The sequence below is a fragment of the Fusarium subglutinans genome (genome assembly GCF_013396075.1).
Source record: "Fusarium subglutinans strain NRRL 66333 chromosome Unknown NRRL66333_c0000001, whole genome shotgun sequence".
NCBI lineage: Eukaryota > Fungi > Ascomycota > Sordariomycetes > Hypocreales > Nectriaceae > Fusarium > Fusarium subglutinans.
The window spans coordinates 581,798-598,961 of NW_023502064.1; the positions used below are offsets into that span (position 1 = coordinate 581,798).

At 50.1% G+C, this 17,164-nt stretch overlaps 5 protein-coding genes across 5 annotated transcripts; 3 read left to right on the forward strand and 2 right to left on the reverse strand.

Annotated features, from left to right (window-relative positions):
- Window positions 1-984: 984 nt before the first annotated feature.
- Window positions 985-3,231, forward strand: FSUBG_187 (vacuolar amino acid transporter 1; the record flags this gene model as incomplete). Its single annotated transcript, XM_036679581.1, has 5 exons — window positions 985-1,154; window positions 1,210-2,285; window positions 2,340-2,500; window positions 2,553-2,618; window positions 2,671-3,231. 5 exons carry the CDS (start codon window positions 985-987, stop codon window positions 3,229-3,231), a joined length of 2,034 nt encoding a protein of 677 aa, XP_036544325.1.
- Window positions 3,232-4,455: 1,224 nt separating this feature from the next.
- FSUBG_188 (RAN kinase) lies at window positions 4,456-6,366 on the reverse strand (the record flags this gene model as incomplete). The annotated part of the gene is made up of 1 exon (XM_036679592.1): window positions 4,456-6,366. One exon carries the CDS (start codon window positions 6,364-6,366, stop codon window positions 4,456-4,458), a length of 1,911 nt encoding a protein of 636 aa, XP_036544326.1.
- Window positions 6,367-12,518: 6,152 nt separating this feature from the next.
- On the forward strand, window positions 12,519-13,813 carry FSUBG_189 (enolase-phosphatase e1; the record flags this gene model as incomplete). The annotated part of the gene is made up of 4 exons (XM_036679603.1): window positions 12,519-12,564; window positions 12,746-13,022; window positions 13,073-13,152; window positions 13,209-13,813. 4 exons carry the CDS (start codon window positions 12,519-12,521, stop codon window positions 13,811-13,813), a joined length of 1,008 nt encoding a protein of 335 aa, XP_036544327.1.
- Window positions 13,814-14,259: 446 nt separating this feature from the next.
- FSUBG_190 (uncharacterized protein) lies at window positions 14,260-15,135 on the reverse strand (the record flags this gene model as incomplete). Its single annotated transcript, XM_036679615.1, has 1 exon — window positions 14,260-15,135. One exon carries the CDS (start codon window positions 15,133-15,135, stop codon window positions 14,260-14,262), a length of 876 nt encoding a protein of 291 aa, XP_036544328.1.
- A 477-nt stretch (window positions 15,136-15,612) lies between these two features.
- On the forward strand, window positions 15,613-16,598 carry FSUBG_191 (60s ribosomal l25; the record flags this gene model as incomplete). The annotated part of the gene is made up of 5 exons (XM_036679626.1): window positions 15,613-15,631; window positions 15,990-16,051; window positions 16,111-16,242; window positions 16,301-16,392; window positions 16,442-16,598. 5 exons carry the CDS (start codon window positions 15,613-15,615, stop codon window positions 16,596-16,598), a joined length of 462 nt encoding a protein of 153 aa, XP_036544329.1.
- Window positions 16,599-17,164: the final 566 nt, after the last annotated feature.

The window sequence follows — 17,164 nt, forward strand, 5'->3', positions numbered from 1 at the left end:
AGCTGCTAGGCCATTCCATTAGTTAACTTAGTTATTAGGTTCCATGTCAGTCATGAGGAGTGCTCATGCATGAGTGAGTGAGTGAGACTTTGAGCGTTGTTGTCCTACGAAACGGCGACACATTCCTTTGGTGTTGGCGTTGCTCATTCTAGTCAGTCATTGGTCGTTTGTCGCTTGTCGCCTGTACGCCTGGGACATTGTCCTATCATCCATACGCCCATACCTATTCTCCGGCAGTTGGTGCTGTTACTGTACCAAAAGTGACCCTCCATCAACCCCTCGAGAACAGGCTAATCAACCTAGTGGCGCTCAACTGCAGCTATCGAGGGTCCTGGAGATTGAGACGACAGCATCCTTAGTCAAACAAACGTCTTATCGTGTCTGGTTGAACTGAACTGGTTCTTGGTATCAGTAACCCGACCCCCTGCTGGTTCCATCCAACCCTGCCAACCCAATTACAAGCTCAAATCCAAAACCAAAGCCCAAAACGAGGAGCCGCTGACCATCGGCTATCGTGTGCACAGGGCACAGGCGTTCTTGAACTATTCTTGGCTGCGATAAGCGTCATGTCCTTCGTCTGTTGGCGCGCCCACTTCGCTATGGTCCAAGTTGAGCCGCGTGCCATATGACCCTGAGCCGAGTCTGCCCTCTTTCTCTTGTCCGCTTGTTTGCTTCCTCTCAATTCCTTTTTTTCTCTGCACCTCCTCAAACTGTTCGTCGACAGTTGGTGAAACCTCGTCAATTTGGCCGAGTCTGCAGACCCTGTCCGTTGTTGCGTTGCAGACTTTGATTGCAACCATCCTTCCAACTTTCTAGTTTTTTCTGCAGCCTTCGCCACCCCGACGCTTAACTTGGCGGTCCAAGACGATTGATTGTTAAGAACAACGGAGTGTCTTCTTAGATCTACCTAGTCAGGCAACGCGAAACACAACGAGAAGGACGTACCAAAAACAAACGTGAAGTTGGCGACGATACACAATTACAATGTCTCCGGCGCGGAATCCTACGAGCTGGGATGACTACCAAGGGGGAGCTTCACCTCGGGGAAGCGTGACTGACAGCATGCTTGAGCGCGAACAAGCTCTTGTGGATGACGAAGGCGACGAGACTGGCCACCAAGAAAATGGTGAAGGTTTTTCGAGGCCGCGACGGCGGTATGTCTAATTTATGAGAATTCATCAATTGGTTTTCGCAACTAACAATTTTTAGGTCTTCCGTCACCTACCAGTTGGCAGCAATCGCAGACATTGGTGGTGTAAACAGTTTCAGATCCTTCGCCAGGAGTTGGCAGCGAGCAGCAGGATTTCCTGAGGTCATTCCTCGCCGACCGAGCTTTGTTCTTGCGCCAGAGCAAGACACAGAAGACCTTCAGTATAGTCGCAGCCATGTTCAAGGATTGTCGCAACAACAATCGGGTCTTTTGCGCCAACATCTTGATGCCTCGTCTTCGCATGCGAACGGCGAGTCAAGCTCAGCCATTGAGTCCTCACCGAGGTCAATGAGGATCCCCCATCGTGATGGCGAGATGAAGCCTCTACTTGATGTCGAAGCTGGCTCATCCCCCGTTGGGTCACCCCGATCAAGTATCTTCGCCGTCCCGCCTCACCTCGCAGCTCCCGATATTGTTGGAAGCTATGGTTCGTTCCGAGACTCTACTCCTTTTGGAACTATGGACAGGGGCTCGCGCCATCGCATTTCGTTCAGTGAGGGTAGTGGCTGGGGTGTAGCTGACGATGAAGAAGAAGAGGCCGAGGATGCAGCGCATGGCGAACACCAGCCCATCCTGGTCAAAGAGGTTAAGCAGGGCAATAAGGTTGTACTTGCTGTTGAGGGCCAGAGCACTCTTCCTCAGTCCGTCTTCAACTCGATCAATGCCCTGATCGGTGTCGGATTGCTCAGTCTCCCGCTGGCCCTGCAGATGACAGGTTGGATCCCTGGCCTATTTCTTCTCACTCTGACAGCGGCTGTTACGTCGTACACCGGCAAGCTGCTGGCCAAGTGCATGGATTTTGACCCCAGTCTCATTACGTACTCCGACCTGGCGTATATCTCGTTTGGGAGCCGAGCGCGGGTCATTGTTTCTGCCCTTTTCAGTCTTGAGTTGATAGCAGCCTGTGTCGCTTTGGTGATTCTCTTTGCCGACTCGCTCAGTCTGTTGCTTCCGGGTCTTGCGAGCGTAAACACATGGAAGGTTGTGGCTTCTGCCTTGGTTCTGGCCCTGAACGCATTGCCATTGCGCCTGCTGAGTTACACCAGCGTTGTTGGTATTTTCTCGACCTTCTGCAGTGAGTACATCATCGTTTCTCAGTTGCCAATACGCATTTGCTAATATGATACAGTTGTCGTGATTGTCATTATTGACGGCCTGTACAAACCTCACTATCCTGGTTCGCTGCGAGAGCCAGCAACAACCTATCTATTCCCCGAGAACTGGCTTGCTGTACCTCTTGCCTACGGTCTCCTCGCAAGCCCTTGGGGTGCGCACTCTGTTTTTCCATCCGTAAGTTCTACCGCGTCAAGTCAAGTTGGACACTTGAGCTAAAGCAATTCAGATCTATCGTGACATGCGTCACCCGTACAAATGGGGCAAGGCTGTGAATGTTACCTTTTCCTTCTCCGTGAGTATACATAGTCCCTTGATATTTTGGCAGCTTCTCTGACTTTGCTTAGTACATTGTGGACACATGCCTGGCTGTCATTGGTCTCCTAATGTTTGGTGACGGTATCAAGGATGCCATCACCTCCAACATTCTCAAATCAAAGGGCTATCCTGACGCTCTGAAGATCATCATGTCAATCTTCATTGCTATCATTCCTTTGACAAAGATCCCTCTCAACGCTCGCCCTATCATCACGACTTTGGACGTCATCTGCGGAGTTCACGATCAGCATCATCACCATCATGACCAGCCTCACGGCCAGCCTACTCGTTCTTCGGTTCTAGTTACAAAGGCAGTGCGAGGCCTCGTGCGCGTTTTTGTGGTCATTCTTTTATTGTTCATCTCTATTGTCTTCCCGGCCTTCGACTCTGTGTGTGCATTCCTCGGTGCGGCTCTTTGCACACTCATTTCTATCATCCTGCCCATTTCATTCTACTTGAAACTATACTGGCAGGATGTGACAGTGCGCGAAAAGATTGTTTCTGCTATTCTACTGGTTGTGTTCGCCATCCTTGGCACGTTGGGAACAATCTGGACATTCTTGCCCAAGCATCTCATTGGCGCTGACTAGACTGTGTTTGTTTGATTGAGTACGAAAGGCATCTACTGGAGTTGTCAAGCATTTGTGGGTTATGTCCCGAGGAATCGACTCGTCATTTACGAGAAAGGATATAGGACTATGAATAATACGTTACCTCTGAGCTTCCGAGCTCTATTTGTTTTTACCAACCGTTTTCTCACACAAAGATATGCCTTTGATCCTCGACCTGTTTGTTGTGCGATACGTACATGACGTTTCACCGCTATTAACTTCACACACTTACATTACGCATGACGGCACCACAGTGTGCATATCCGTTTGCCCTCATCTCCTTTTTATCCGCGTCTTGGCTTGTGTGAGTGGCAGCGTCATCAGTAACCTCCTCATGTTCCTGATGGTCAGATGATACTTGAGAATTGAGTCTCTCGAGACGTAATGGGCATACATAGCCATCATTATCGATACATACTTCCAAGTACAATCGAGACCACCTTGCCAATGTCTCCTGTCTCTCCCAAGTTCACCTCTGCAGCTCTTCACCCCGCCGCTGATCCCCCAACTGCCGCTCCCATGACATCCCATACCCCAGCCCCAGCCCCGACCCCTCTCTCAACTTGTTTCGTCACGCCATGGCTTCGTTCGCTCTCATCCAATCCGACCTTCCGAGAAACGAGAGAAGCGGTAACAATGGGTAGGAGAATTGACAAGTCTCGAGGAACCAGGTCGATCGGCCCGTCCGGGGATGGATTGCGAGTCGTATACCTATTTCGGTTTAGAAACGTCATGAGTGTAGTTGCGTGTTAGTCACTATTAGTTGATGGCTTGGGGAGTAGTAAACCTGTCTTGATTCCGGAGTTGTGCATTGGGATCGTGCGATGCTGCTTTTAGCCAAACTTGCGCCGGTTCAAGAGGCAAGGGGTGGGCATGACGTTGCGCCGATTGTCGAGTGAGACTGTATGTATGTCTATACTCAGTATAACATCAGACAACTAAGAATCGAGTGAGGTAAGTCCAACCGATGATATGCTAGTTAGTATTGTAAAAAAGAAACAAAGACTTCACATGGAAGAGATGGAAACAGATAATGTTTGAGTAGGTACTTCTGGTATTTGCATTATTCTAGAATATCCTATACACAGAAAGCGAGTAAGGCTCTCATCATAATCCAAGCAACGCCCGAAATATCTTCGAGTATCGCGCCAGGGACTCAAGACGGCCAAACTACATTTGAAGGCTGATGGGAATCAATCCCATTTACCAACCTCCAACCCACTCAACGTCTCCGAGATCGGTGCGTCGATCCCGACGCCAGTTCCAATCTCTGCCCTTGTTCCAGGGACATTCCTTGCTGTTAGACCGTTCTTTAGCGGCCCCAAATTTGTGGTGATAATTAGAATGATCCCAAACGCCCGCTTCATAAGATTTGTTGTATCCAAAACCAAAATTGTGTCGTCGTGGCTTAGAAAAGTCCACCGACTTAATAGAATCCAAAGTTGCAGTTTGACCGCGGCGTCGCTCACCCAATGCCGCCCACTTGTCCAGAGAACTTCTTGGTTTGCTCATGGGCGAGTGCGAGTAATGAGGTGTGATGGTGATTTGTTGAGGCTTAGGGGTTGGGGCCTCTTGGAAGAAGAAGCCATCAGCAACCAAGTCATCATCCACGTCACCCTTGATGTCGTGGGTGTGCGACACCTGCTCGGGTTCAGGCTGTACAATGTCGGTCTTCATGACCTGTTCCTCCTCCTCCTCCTGCTCCACCTTCTTCTCCTCCTTACTCTCCTGGCTCCAAGTCCTGGCATTGAGTTCCTGAAGCATCTGTCGCTGTTGTTCCATTTCCTCCTCTTCCTCATCCTCGTCCCACATGTCACTCCAGCTCTTAGACACAGTTTCCTGACGTCGACCAAAGACCATGGACATAGCTGGCATTGGCTTGGCCATGTTGATTGGCAGGGAGCCAGCAGTTGCCGAAGATCGATTAAATCGGGCAGTGGGTTTGATGGCCATAGACTTCATCGAGGCGCCCAAGTGAGTGTCGTAAACAGACGACATGGGGGTTTGCATGTTGGCAGAGCACCAGTCGGTGGTAGTCGCTTCTGACTTAGGGAAGAGCTCCTCGGTGTAACTCTCGTCATCGGGGATGACACTCAGTTGGCGCCCAAGATGAGTAGTACCGTGAAGAGCCTTAGCCCAGGGGAAAGCACCGGTATCGACGGCAGGGGACTGAATTGAAGGGGTGCGGAGAGGCTCGCGGTTGGCGGTGGCCACATTGGGAGACTCGGCACCGCAGTACTCATCATCATCCTCGTCATCGGTAGTGAAGGTGATAACACGGAGCAGAGCTTCACGGGCACCCTCAAGTGAGCGTCGCCTGGGGTCAAGGTTCATGCACTGCACGAGGACCTCGTACGTATCCTGAGACATGGAGGGGAAGACGTCGAACAAGGACTGCTTGTCCCGAGAGTAGTCGAGAAACAGGGGATCAGCCTCAGTGGGGGTGGTGAAAGGATTGCGAGAGAAGAGGATGTTGAGCAGGCAGATACCAATGGCCCAGATATCCGCCTCGGCAGGCGAGTAACCGGCGCCGGCCGAGTCGAACTGTTCAGGAGCCATATAGCGATCACTGCCAACAGTCATCTCGTAAGACCACTTCTCTGTAGTTGCTAGTCCGAAATCGCCAAGCTTCATGGCACCATCCTGAGTAAGAAAGATGTTCTCGGGCTTGATATCGCGATGGTAGACCCCCTTAGAGTGCATGTAATCAACGGCATCGATGAGCTCGATCATGAATTGGCGAACATGCTCCGTCTCGAGAGGACCGTGACCTTTTCGGATTGCTTCGTAAAGATCGCCCTGACCACAAAACTCGAGGACGAGATAGATGTGAGAATCGGTCTCGAACGAATCAATAAGGTTGACGATGTTGCGGTGGTTTCCGAGGCGGCTGTGGAGGGCCTGTTCCTCCGACTTCTCGTCGATAGCGAAATCGGAGTCGGCATCGGGGCAGGCACTTCTCTTGGTGAGGCACTTGATAGCAACAGGCTCATTGGTTACAAGGTCCTGGGCCTTAAACACCATACCAAAAGATCCATGGTTGAGAGGGGAGATGGTCTGATAACGTCCCTTGAGAAGGGCACCGCCAACGAACTTGTCCTTGAGGCATTCCATGGCGAAAGAAGAAATAAAAATGTTCAAAAAGAATAGAAATAAAATGGGAATAGTCGTACAAACGATTTTTTGGTGTTTGTCAATAGCCGGGAATGTAGGGAGTCCGGAGAACGATATTGAAGCTCTTTGAAAACGCTTGAGTCGATGCAAGAAAATTGATGTTCACGGTATATGAGCAATGTACAGTGTCGTAATGATGAAAGCAGAGTTGAGCAAATTCGAGTTGTTGATTGTGGTGGTGGTGGTGTTGTTGTTCGTTGGTATTCAGAGGCTCATTTGAGGGTATTCGATAGGCTTAACAAAAGAAATGATTATCGAATTGTCGTGACGGTGAGTTGCAAAGACAGAAGCGGCCGAAGAAGTTGAAGACAAGGAAAATGAAATTCGTTATAATAACATGGGTACGTTTTTTGTAAGTTGAAAAAAGAATGACTCTGACGATGAGAGGTGATGAAGTCGACTTGGGACGAGGTCGACCGGAGAATTGGATTTTGGTCAAGACCAGGTGAAGTCGTATTAGTTAAGAGAGAACCGGATTCGACGATGCCGATAAAACGACGTGTCGGACCAGTCAGACTGGCACCGGGGGATAGGGGAGCGGAGCTCGCCCGGGGTGGAATTCCTAATAATCGGCCGGTAACTATTGAGTCACGCGGGCCAACTAGGCCGAGTTGCGGTATTGAGTGAAAGACCGGAAAGTAAAACGCAAGTCAGTGAGGAAACCCTCGTCGACTCAGTGCAGCACAAGACGATCCTTCTATGTGACGTGTCCGACTGTACAAGGGCTTTTGATTGCTGACCGAGGCTCGTGGTATGCAACTCAAGGGGTGCGGTAACGGAGCGATGTAATAGGAGGTCTAGGCGAACAAGAACTTGGTCTAATGCAGCGGCAGACAACACAAGTCAAGGACGCTTCTTCTTCTCGTTATGGATTATATAGCTCAAGCTTTGCGTGATCGATTGGTGATTGAGTGGTTGACTGTCGATGAATCACCGCGATAAGCGTTGGGATTGAGTGCTTGCTTCGGGGAGATAAGGTGGCGATGGCGAGGCGAGGCGGATTCGTTCGGTGAGAAGAACGGTGATTGATGTGGTGTGATGAGAGTTGGGATGGATTGGATTAGATAGGGATAGACAGAAGAGATGAGATAGTGAGAGAAGAGTGGCAAGCTCGAGAAGAAAGAAGGCCTTTGAAGATGCGGAAAGCGTACAAATGAAGGGAAAGAGAGGTGGAGAGACGATGATAAGAAAGCAGGGGAAAGAAGACAAGAGAAGAGAGAGGGTGAGTGAGTGAGAAGGGAAAGGCGGTGATGGAACCAAGTGGAGAGGGATGGATAGATGGCGGATGGTGGATGGTGGATGGGCCATGGGATAAGACAAGACAGCCCAGGACATGATTGTTCATACTGTCCAGTCCAGTACCTACACCCATTTCCAAGGCCGACCCCTTCCAAGGCAGGCGAGACAGCGAGTGAGAGCCAGGTCTAGAATTGACGGGGGTGTACTTGGAGAGGTTGCTTGCTGCAGAGTGCAGCTCCACCTGCCCAGGCCCCAGGATTAGAGAAGGCCGGGCCCACTAGCTAAAGACATGCTGTCGTACCTTGCGTGCTGTGTTGTTGCTTGTACCGGACTAGCCGGGGTTGGTAGGAGGAGGTAGGTAGATACTAGGTAACTAGGTAGGCACAGGGGAGATGCAAGCCAAGTACTGTGCTCTGCTGTGCTGTACTGTACCGTACTGTACTGTAGGATGCAGACGACACACATGGCAACGCAGCGACGACTACGACTACGACAACTACGGCAAAGCGGACAGGTCAGGTACACGGAATTACAAGATGCACTGTGACCCTGTGTGCCGTTCGTTCGCTCCATTCAGGTGCCTCAAATGTTGGGGGAGGCTTGGGCGCCAGCAAAGAAGGAATGGCGCTACCGTGGGACGATACCACGACGGGCAAGGGAGGGAATGGGCGGCATAAAGAAGTCAATCAAACAGAAGCAGCGATCAGAAACATTGATGGCCCAGGATTGGTGACTGATGATACCCCTTCGTCTCAGAATTAGGAAGCATTGCAACGCCAGACAGACATCCAAAACATGACGACAGAAATGAAATGAGGTCAATAATGAATAAACATATACACACATACGCGTTATCAAGACACTGTTACGACATACTGTATACTGGAAGCAGCCAATTCATTGCATAACTCTCGTATAACTGGCTCACTTTTATGATGTGCCGCGTTATCAAAGTTATCCGTACCCCGGACATGATAATATGTAGTGACATGACGGAAGACCAACTGACATGACGACTTGCCAAATGCAGATCTAGCACTGTGCTATCAGGGAGCCGGCGCTGTCTAGCTCAGTGTAAACAAGACCTTACGCACACTGAGGGTGGAGAGCATTGATCAGAACCAGGGCAAACTCAGCAGAAGCCAGATCACTCATTCACTCACTCAGAACTGGAAAGTCAACGGGAAAGGGGAGTCATCCAGAGGCCGGTGCCGGGGCTCAGAATCAGTCATACGGACGAATACGGGGCCCCAGCGCCGAATCTTGGTGGCGATTCGAGTAGCTTCTGCCGGCGTCTCTCCCGCTGGACGCTGCCGGCCCAACTCACCATTACCTTTTTGTTTTATCGGTGGTCGGCGGGAAATGACATGTTGGTCAGCGTGATCATACAGTATGCGCCCCTCCCATCAAACAGTACGTCTACAGCAATCCCCTTCAGCGCCCGGCTCAGACACTGGGGAATGGGATTCGCGCAATCTGGACCTCCGTCGATGCAACGCTGATAGCGGCTTCACCGCCCGCTACCCTCCAGCGAAGTAACCTTTAGGCTATACTCTGGTGTTTCAAGGACAATGCTCATGTGTATTGCCCGATGCAGATCCCAACAAAGTGCTAACCAAGCTACCACTGGGCGTAGACAAGATGGTGTAGGGCCTCGAGGTATGAATGGAGCACTTGTTCACTGGCTGCAGCGATGGAGCGTAGTAATGCACATAGTGCGCATAGTGCGCGTGGCACCAGTGTAGAGTAGCCCATGCCATGGGCTAATCCATCCCATGCAACGACGATACGATGCTATCCCCAGGTTTTACTGGCTTGGCTCGGCAGCACAATCAAGACGAGAACGAGCTGTCAATTTCAAGGGTCCTTCGCTGTCCCCAACGAAATCCAACCTGGGAAATGCAGCTTCTGAGGTCCTACTCATTCTGAACTGAACAGTCTCGTGGACAGGAAAAGTGAGCCCATTCTTGACTATCCCGAATCCGAAATCAGGGTCTCGTTTTCTCTATCGCTATTTCGGTTTACAGTTTTGATCCGTCTCAAACGCAATTCGGGCTTTTTCTTGGATGATCGGCGCCACGGTGCAGTCCGAGTGACGGACGGACGGTGCTCAGCAATCGCTATCAGCGACTACGCAATTCGACTATTCAGAAAACTGATTGGGTCTTGTGCCACATTTCTCTCGTTCCTGGACTGGAAGCCTGCCAATTCTTCGATTGCAGAAGACCCTTGTTATCGCTGGCTATCAAGTCCCAAGTCTCCAACTTTTGCCGCCAGTCTCTTGTCGATCACCCTTCTGACGCCTTAACGCTTACACCCTTGCTCGTCTGCTAATCTAAGTTATCAGTGAACCAGTCCAGCGTGGTCACTGGGTCATGCACTCCTGGATCCTGCATTCCAGCGGGCATGCCCCCGGTGCCATGAGGACCCTTTCGTCTCAGGGACCAGATGAACTAACAAGACAATAAGACTCGGCCGCCAGAAGTAAACAGATGGTTTCTTCAGCCGCCGAGTGTGAATGTGTCATCCAACAAACGCCAGAAGCTTCCAAATATTGGTCAGGGACTAGGATTGTCCAAGGAGATCTTACTGTGTTGGTGTTTACACCCGTAAATAGAAAAGGGGCGTGCGTCAGAACAGGCTATGCTTCCAAGGCTGGGCTGGACAGGCAGGAATTGCGTGTAACGATCTGTCGTCAATCATCAAACGTGACTGGATGGACTTTCAAGGGTCCGTGTTGCTCAGCCATGCACAAATCTGTGCAAATCTTCACAAAATATCACCGTGACACGAAACAGCAGTGCACAGATAGATGGCTTGCCCTGCCAGGTTTATTTTACCGATCAGGACACTGTGATGCTACCCTTTTGGGAAGAAAGACAACAAAGAGCAACGAACCTTGAATTTCGACTCGACAGACGAAATGACGGCATTTCGTCTCCATCAGAGCGGGGTGCAAAATACATACGTGGACATGAGATTATTCAGGGAATATGGGATTACGAATCTCGGATGATGGAATTCTTCGAGATTACTCACCTACTTCGGTCTCCAGTCTCCATTATTCAAGCCAAGACAGATACTGTGCTGTACCTGTCTGTTTGGACGGACTTGACACTCGGTGCGGGTCCCCGGGCCTCGTGAGATCTGATGTTTGCTGTCCCCTTGTGGAGTCCGGGCAAATATGGAGACGGAATTCGACATCGGCGTTCCAAGGACAGGAGACTTGGGGAGTCGTGACTCAGTGAAAATGAGATATGGAGATGAGATGATGAACATTGGTCATGTCACGATGGTCACAGGTGAGTAAGTCTCTCGCTCTAAGCCTAGGTACATGTTGCACAATTGCACGTTGAAATTGTTCTAGACACGACTCCCTATTTCGGTAGGACGTGGTTTGGCTGTCTCAGTCACGTCGTTCCCGGCTCTGATTCGTTGTCATATCGGAAACACAATATTTACTTACATTGACAACATAACATGCTATTATGCGCGGATCTTGTCAACAAGGGCGGGGATGGGGGAGGGCAACAAGGGATATTGAGGGGAAAACTGAGACGCTGAAGGGATTGAATTTCATCATCGAGGATGATCTCCTGACTCAACAGACTCGCCATCCAGATATCGCGTGAGAGTTGCAGCTCTTGTCCAGGGTAGCTCCAGTACCGACAGTCATGGGATTGAATTGAAGCTCCAGCAAATTGTGACCCATCAGCTGGAAGTGAGGTGATGGGTCAGAACCTTCTTCATTCATCATGAAGTGGCTGGACAACAGAGTGACATGTGCAGCGGTAGGATGGGCCGCCTAATCACAAGTACCCCATCTACCACGAGGCCCAGAATTGAGACTCCACCAAATATGATGAGAGAAAAAGGACCCTACTGCGACTGTGGACAACACATATTTCTTTTCTTTCACCGTTGCCAGGGGCTGTCTCACTGCTGCGTTCCGGAAGCTGCATGAACTGGCCACTTCAGCTCGGGAACAGCAGGGGATCTGTTAAAAGCTCCGTATCGAGCTGCAGCTTGGGTTGCTTTGCCTCGGGACCACAGCCTGCAGTGACACGGAGTTTGGCGACAGCCAGCATAGCCTAGATTAGGCGTGTACAATGCTGAGCAGACCAGACCAGACCTTGAATACGACAAGATCTAGTTCGCAACCTGTGACATATGAACTGCCAGTTGTCATTTTCGTGAACAGGTTTCTAATTAGAGATCCATTGTAATCCTCAGAGCCTATCCAATTCACTCGGATCTGGCCGCCGACCCCTGTACCACAGCCAAGTTCTTCCATCCAGTTCTTTTACAGCAGCCCTCTTGACCTCTTCGCTGTACTTCTTACCCTGCAGTCAAGAAATGCTAATACGCTATTGGTCGGTTCACCTCGATCCAACCAACCTCACCATCTTGACCGCCTTTCCTCTAATGCTCACATGGCTGCAAACCAGCCCTCCATTCGCATTAGATTCGATCTACTATTGCATCTCATCAACCCACGTTCCCAGCTGCATCAAGCTTAACACGGATACCTCGTCAAGGATCCTAAACCTCCAAGGAAATCACCTCACCAAAAGGTGCCAAGCTAGATAGCGGCCCGCTCTTGAATCCAGGAACAAGGACCTTCTGCTGCCACCGCCGATATTGGGGGTTTTTTCTTTTTCCTTCACGCACGCTCTCTTCCTTACACTTCAAGATCGTAGCAGGGATCCCGAATCGGAATTGGTGTCTGACAGAATTTTCTTGTCATCTCTTCTTTCTCACTTTCGGTCTAATTCAACCGTTTCGTCTCTCATATTGGACGTGTCAATATTCAGGCCTGACCGCTTTCTCACAAACAACAACTCCTTTTCACGATGACGCTCAATCTCAATGAATTCGACGTCCTAGTGTTTGACATTGGTAAGATTTAACTGGCTCCACAGGTGCTGTTGGCGACTGCGTGTTTTGTTGACTGTAAGGACTCTTTTGGACTGAGTTGTCATACATTGATTATATTGGCATATGTTTTGTACCTTACTATACACTCGCGCTTTGCTTGGATATCATACCCTCAGAATAGCCATAATAACACATGATACAGAAGGAACCGTTTGTCCCATCTCCTTTGTCAAGGAGGTTCTCGTGAGTCGTCCCGTTCTCTTGTTTGTCTCACTTCACAACCGTTCCGATTTTACTCCCCTTACCCATGTACTACCTCCGTCCGTCCCTCTTACCGCCTCCGGGCCCGGACCTCCGTATGGATCCCACCAAATTTCGTCCCAGCCTCCTCTTCCGGACGTCCTCCGTCCAGCTGCCGGCCTTTGTACCCAGATCCCGGGTGTCGACGCTGCCGAACCAAGTTCTGCCAAGTTGCGCAAGTCTCGGGCGCGTGCAGCTGAAAATTTCAAGCCGAGCACTTCCTTCCCAGCCCCTTTGCACTCTTCACCGACTTTGCCCATTTCGTGATAGCATGCACGATGTCGACAACACTGCAGCCTGCTGACCAAGGTCTGTTTGTTGTCATCAGTTTCCGTATGCACTCGAGGCACTTCCCAAAGTGTTAGATCAAGAATGGGATAGCCCAGAATTCGCAAAGTACCGCGATGCCTTTCCCGAGGAGTATCGCAACTCGCGCTCTGACTTGGAAGCGCACGTCCGCGACCTCGTGAAGCGTGATGTCAAGATCGCCTATCTCAAGTCGCTCCAGGGTTACCTGTGGCTGCAAGGCTACAAGTCGGGTAACATCGTGGCGCCCCTCTTCCCAGATGTTGAGCCCTTCTTCAACGAGGCCACCCAAGCTGGAAAGAAGATCATCATCTACTCGTCCGGCTCAGTCCCCGCGCAGAAGTTGCTCTTTTCACATACCAACTCCGGGAAGTCAGATATGACGCCTCTTATCGCAGACTACTTTGATACCACTAATGCGGGGCCCAAAACCGAGGTTGATAGCTACGCGAAGATCATTTCTGAGCATCCGGAACACAAGGACGTCAACCGATGGCTTTTCCTGAGCGACAATATCAGCGAGGTCAAAGCTGCTGTTGGGGCTGGTATGCGCAGTTTGCCCGTTGTTCGTCCTGGCAATGCGCCCTTGCCGCCAGACGAACCTCTGTCCAAGCTCGCCATTACCGAGTTCCAGCACACAGAGGTCGCTTCTTTGGGAGTATGATAGACGGCTGCAGCAAAAGGTCGCTCAGGGTGTGGGGAAATGATAATCGTCGAATAGCGTGGGACCTTTGTGCGGAGATGCAAGAGTAGTAGCTCGCTAGGGAATTCTAGTCCCCTCAAAAGCTGAGACCACCGTCCAGCTGATCCTGTCTACTGGTGATCTGGTGTCCCCAAGCTGCATAAGTGTCACCATGCACCTTATCAGTCGTGCGACGTAGCAAGTTGCAGATAGTCGATCCAGACGATACAGCACAGTACGCGCTCCTCAAGAACTGTGTAGATAGGATCCTCTTATCGAGAGTTAAACATTCGTACCGTGCCAGCTTATTGTCGCGTGCTCAAAACTCCATATGTTATGCCGTGCTGATAGTTTGTTGGGCAGTTCCGCATATGCAGCTATGCAGCTCGTCGAGGGCCCCACGCGTTGTCGTGTCTCCCCTCATCGCTTCAGTTTGAATGACTCGTCGAAGCTTTGAGCGTCATGACAAAATTGTTCCGTGTCCGTCCTGGATTGACTTCCTTCTTGGTAAAGTCCGGCCGCTTTTCGGACACAGTCCCGATCCTCTTCCAAAGAGTATATGCCAATTTCTGAGTCATCTTGGTCTTGGTGCATACATAGCCGAGAATTGTCATCAACTCCTCGAAGCGAGTTGCTGAAAAGTATCGTGAGTTGTCAACACAGCTGCGAGGTAGAACCACAAAAAGGCAGGGAAAGGGTTCGTCAGAACCAGTTGCAGGTTCAGCTGCAGGTCGAAGAAAGGAGAGAGTCCGAAGAAGCATCTGTCCACGCCCCTCGGCCTCAGGCACGAAGTTGAGCACTAGACTTAGAGAGATAATATCGAATACCTCAGAATCGTCTTTGGGCAGGGGGCGCTCCATGAAATCTTGCTTTGTGATGCCTGGCTCCTGGCTGTTAAGATCGATATGCTTCATAGTAAAGATACCGCTTGTTGAGCATGCGTTGCGAGTACTCAATGCCCCAACCTCCAGCATATGAAGCGTCTGAGCACGCTTCCTGAGCTCTGCCACAGGGAGCCATTCCAGAAGCACTCTTGACGTGTCACCTCCTCTATCGAGACTCTGACCTTGCAGACTGGCCTTCTGATAGTGGTCAAGACCACCCAGCTTGGCAATCTCTGAGGCGAGACGAGTTTCGGTGACCGTGTCGCCCTTGGTTGCAGCTTGCCGACGTTGTTTCTCCAGTTGGTGATGAGTGTTGATGAGACTCCTGCTGGCTTTTCTAGACATTGAGCGCGAGGACTTGACAGTTGGCGGGCGGCTACTTGAAAGGCTCTTGAGCCTTGTTTGCTTCTGGGAAACCATTTGATGAGTGCAATGAGACTGGCCCTTGCGTGTTGACCTCTTGACCCCTTAATACATTGAAATCTGAAATGATTTTCATGTTAGTCTCGGTAGAGAGAGGGACAATATTGAAACCCACGGACTCTCAAATGGTGCAATGCAACTCCGAAGAGAAGACCCAGCAGATTATGGTGATCTATAAGGCCTCGAAGAGCATTTTGATTACTATTTATCGATCGAATGGTCCAAAAGCTCCGTTTGATTGAGTGCGACATTCATTCTCGATAACTTTTTGCAGTTGGCTTACATAAGGCAAATAGATTGATCCAGGCATCGGCCAATCATATCATGTAGAGGAGTGGGACCACACCTGCCCTAATTGCGAAAAATCACAAAAATAAATAGATTTTAAATCCGCGAACGTTTTTGTGAACCTTTGACCACTCCGACGACAACCAACACACCCGACAATCTTGTGCCCTCGACAACACCGACGCAATGGCCGCCAACAAGAAAGGTACGACATGATATGAAACAATAAAGAGGGAAGAGAAGAAAGGGGAAAAGAAGAAAACTGGACGGGCGAAAGCGAAATTGAGCAAGAATCTGAACGACGATGTTATGGCGACTCTCGAGAGATCAAATCATTATATCGCCTCGACGCAACTACATCAATCGGAACAATTACTATGACCGATCAGCTTGGCTCTTGCGTTATCGTCTTCTTCGCTTCGAGACCGCCGACCTTTCGACTCGATCCATCTTCTGATTATCCTCTTCGACTCTCACCCTCCGAGTTCATACTCTACCGCATCATGCTACAGCAGATTTTGCGAGTTCTGAATAAGAGCGAATGCTGATGCTTTCAATAACAGTTCAGCCTAAGGGCAAGGGTAACAAGAAGGCCCAGGACGCCGCCAAGGCCGCTCTCAAGGGCGTAAGTTGAAAACATTTTACTGAAGTCAACCGTTCAATATGCTAACTGAATGTCAACAGGCCAACTCCCACAAGAAGGTCAAGGCTCGCTTCAGCACCTCCTTCCACCGCCCCAAGACCCTCATCACCTCGCGAGCCCCCAAGTACCCTCGCCGATCCATCCCTCACCAGCCTCGCCTCGATGAGCACAAGGTCAGTCCCACCTAGAGTCAGATCTGTTGGGGAAGCAGTTGTATTAACCACAGTCTAGATCATCGTCCACCCTCTCAACACCGAGAGTGCGATGAAGAAGATGGAGGAGAACAACACCCTCGTCTTCATTGTCGACATTAAGAGCAACAAGTCAGTATTTTCAAGAACGATATCAGAGCAAAATCTAACCTCGATACAGGGCCCAGATCAAGCTTGCCCTCAAGAAGCTCTACGACATTGACTGTGTCAAGGTCAACACCCTCATCCGCCCCGATGGTACCAAGAAGGCTTACGCCCGCCTGACCCCTGATGTCGATGCTCTCGACATTGCTGCCAACAAGCTCTCTCTCGTCTAAAAATACCACCGGGCTTGTGGGTTTCTGGCTTCTCTGGCGTGTCTTTGGGTTGGTTTTTGGCCTGCTGAAAATGCAAGGCATGGGCATCGGAATAGGCGTAAAAAGAACTTCTCGTTGAGAGTGCAAATGATCATGAATTCAATACCACCCGGGACACGGCTCCGCTTAGTCGTCCAAGATGCTGCCTTGATATGATTTGAGTGACAACGCGTGAATGTGATTTGTAGCAAGGATCGCAGGTATCCTTTGCGTTTGCTTCCAAATCTCGGGGATCAGTTCGTAGAAATACGGCTGATACATTTGGTGACATTTAACCATGAATAATGTGCCAGTTAAGCCAAGACAAGCCAGAATCATTTTTTATGAACCGTTCCCTAACAATCAAGGTTGACGACTGTTTTTTGTAAATCGTTCGTAATGTACATAGCCCAATTGCTAGTCTCTTTAGCCAACAGAGCCCAAGTCGTCCGTCCTGGTCACAACCTGAATTTTCCACTATGACCACGGCCCGTCTATTCATACAAAAAATATCTCGTAATACATAGTTGAAATAATCTTCTTTTCAT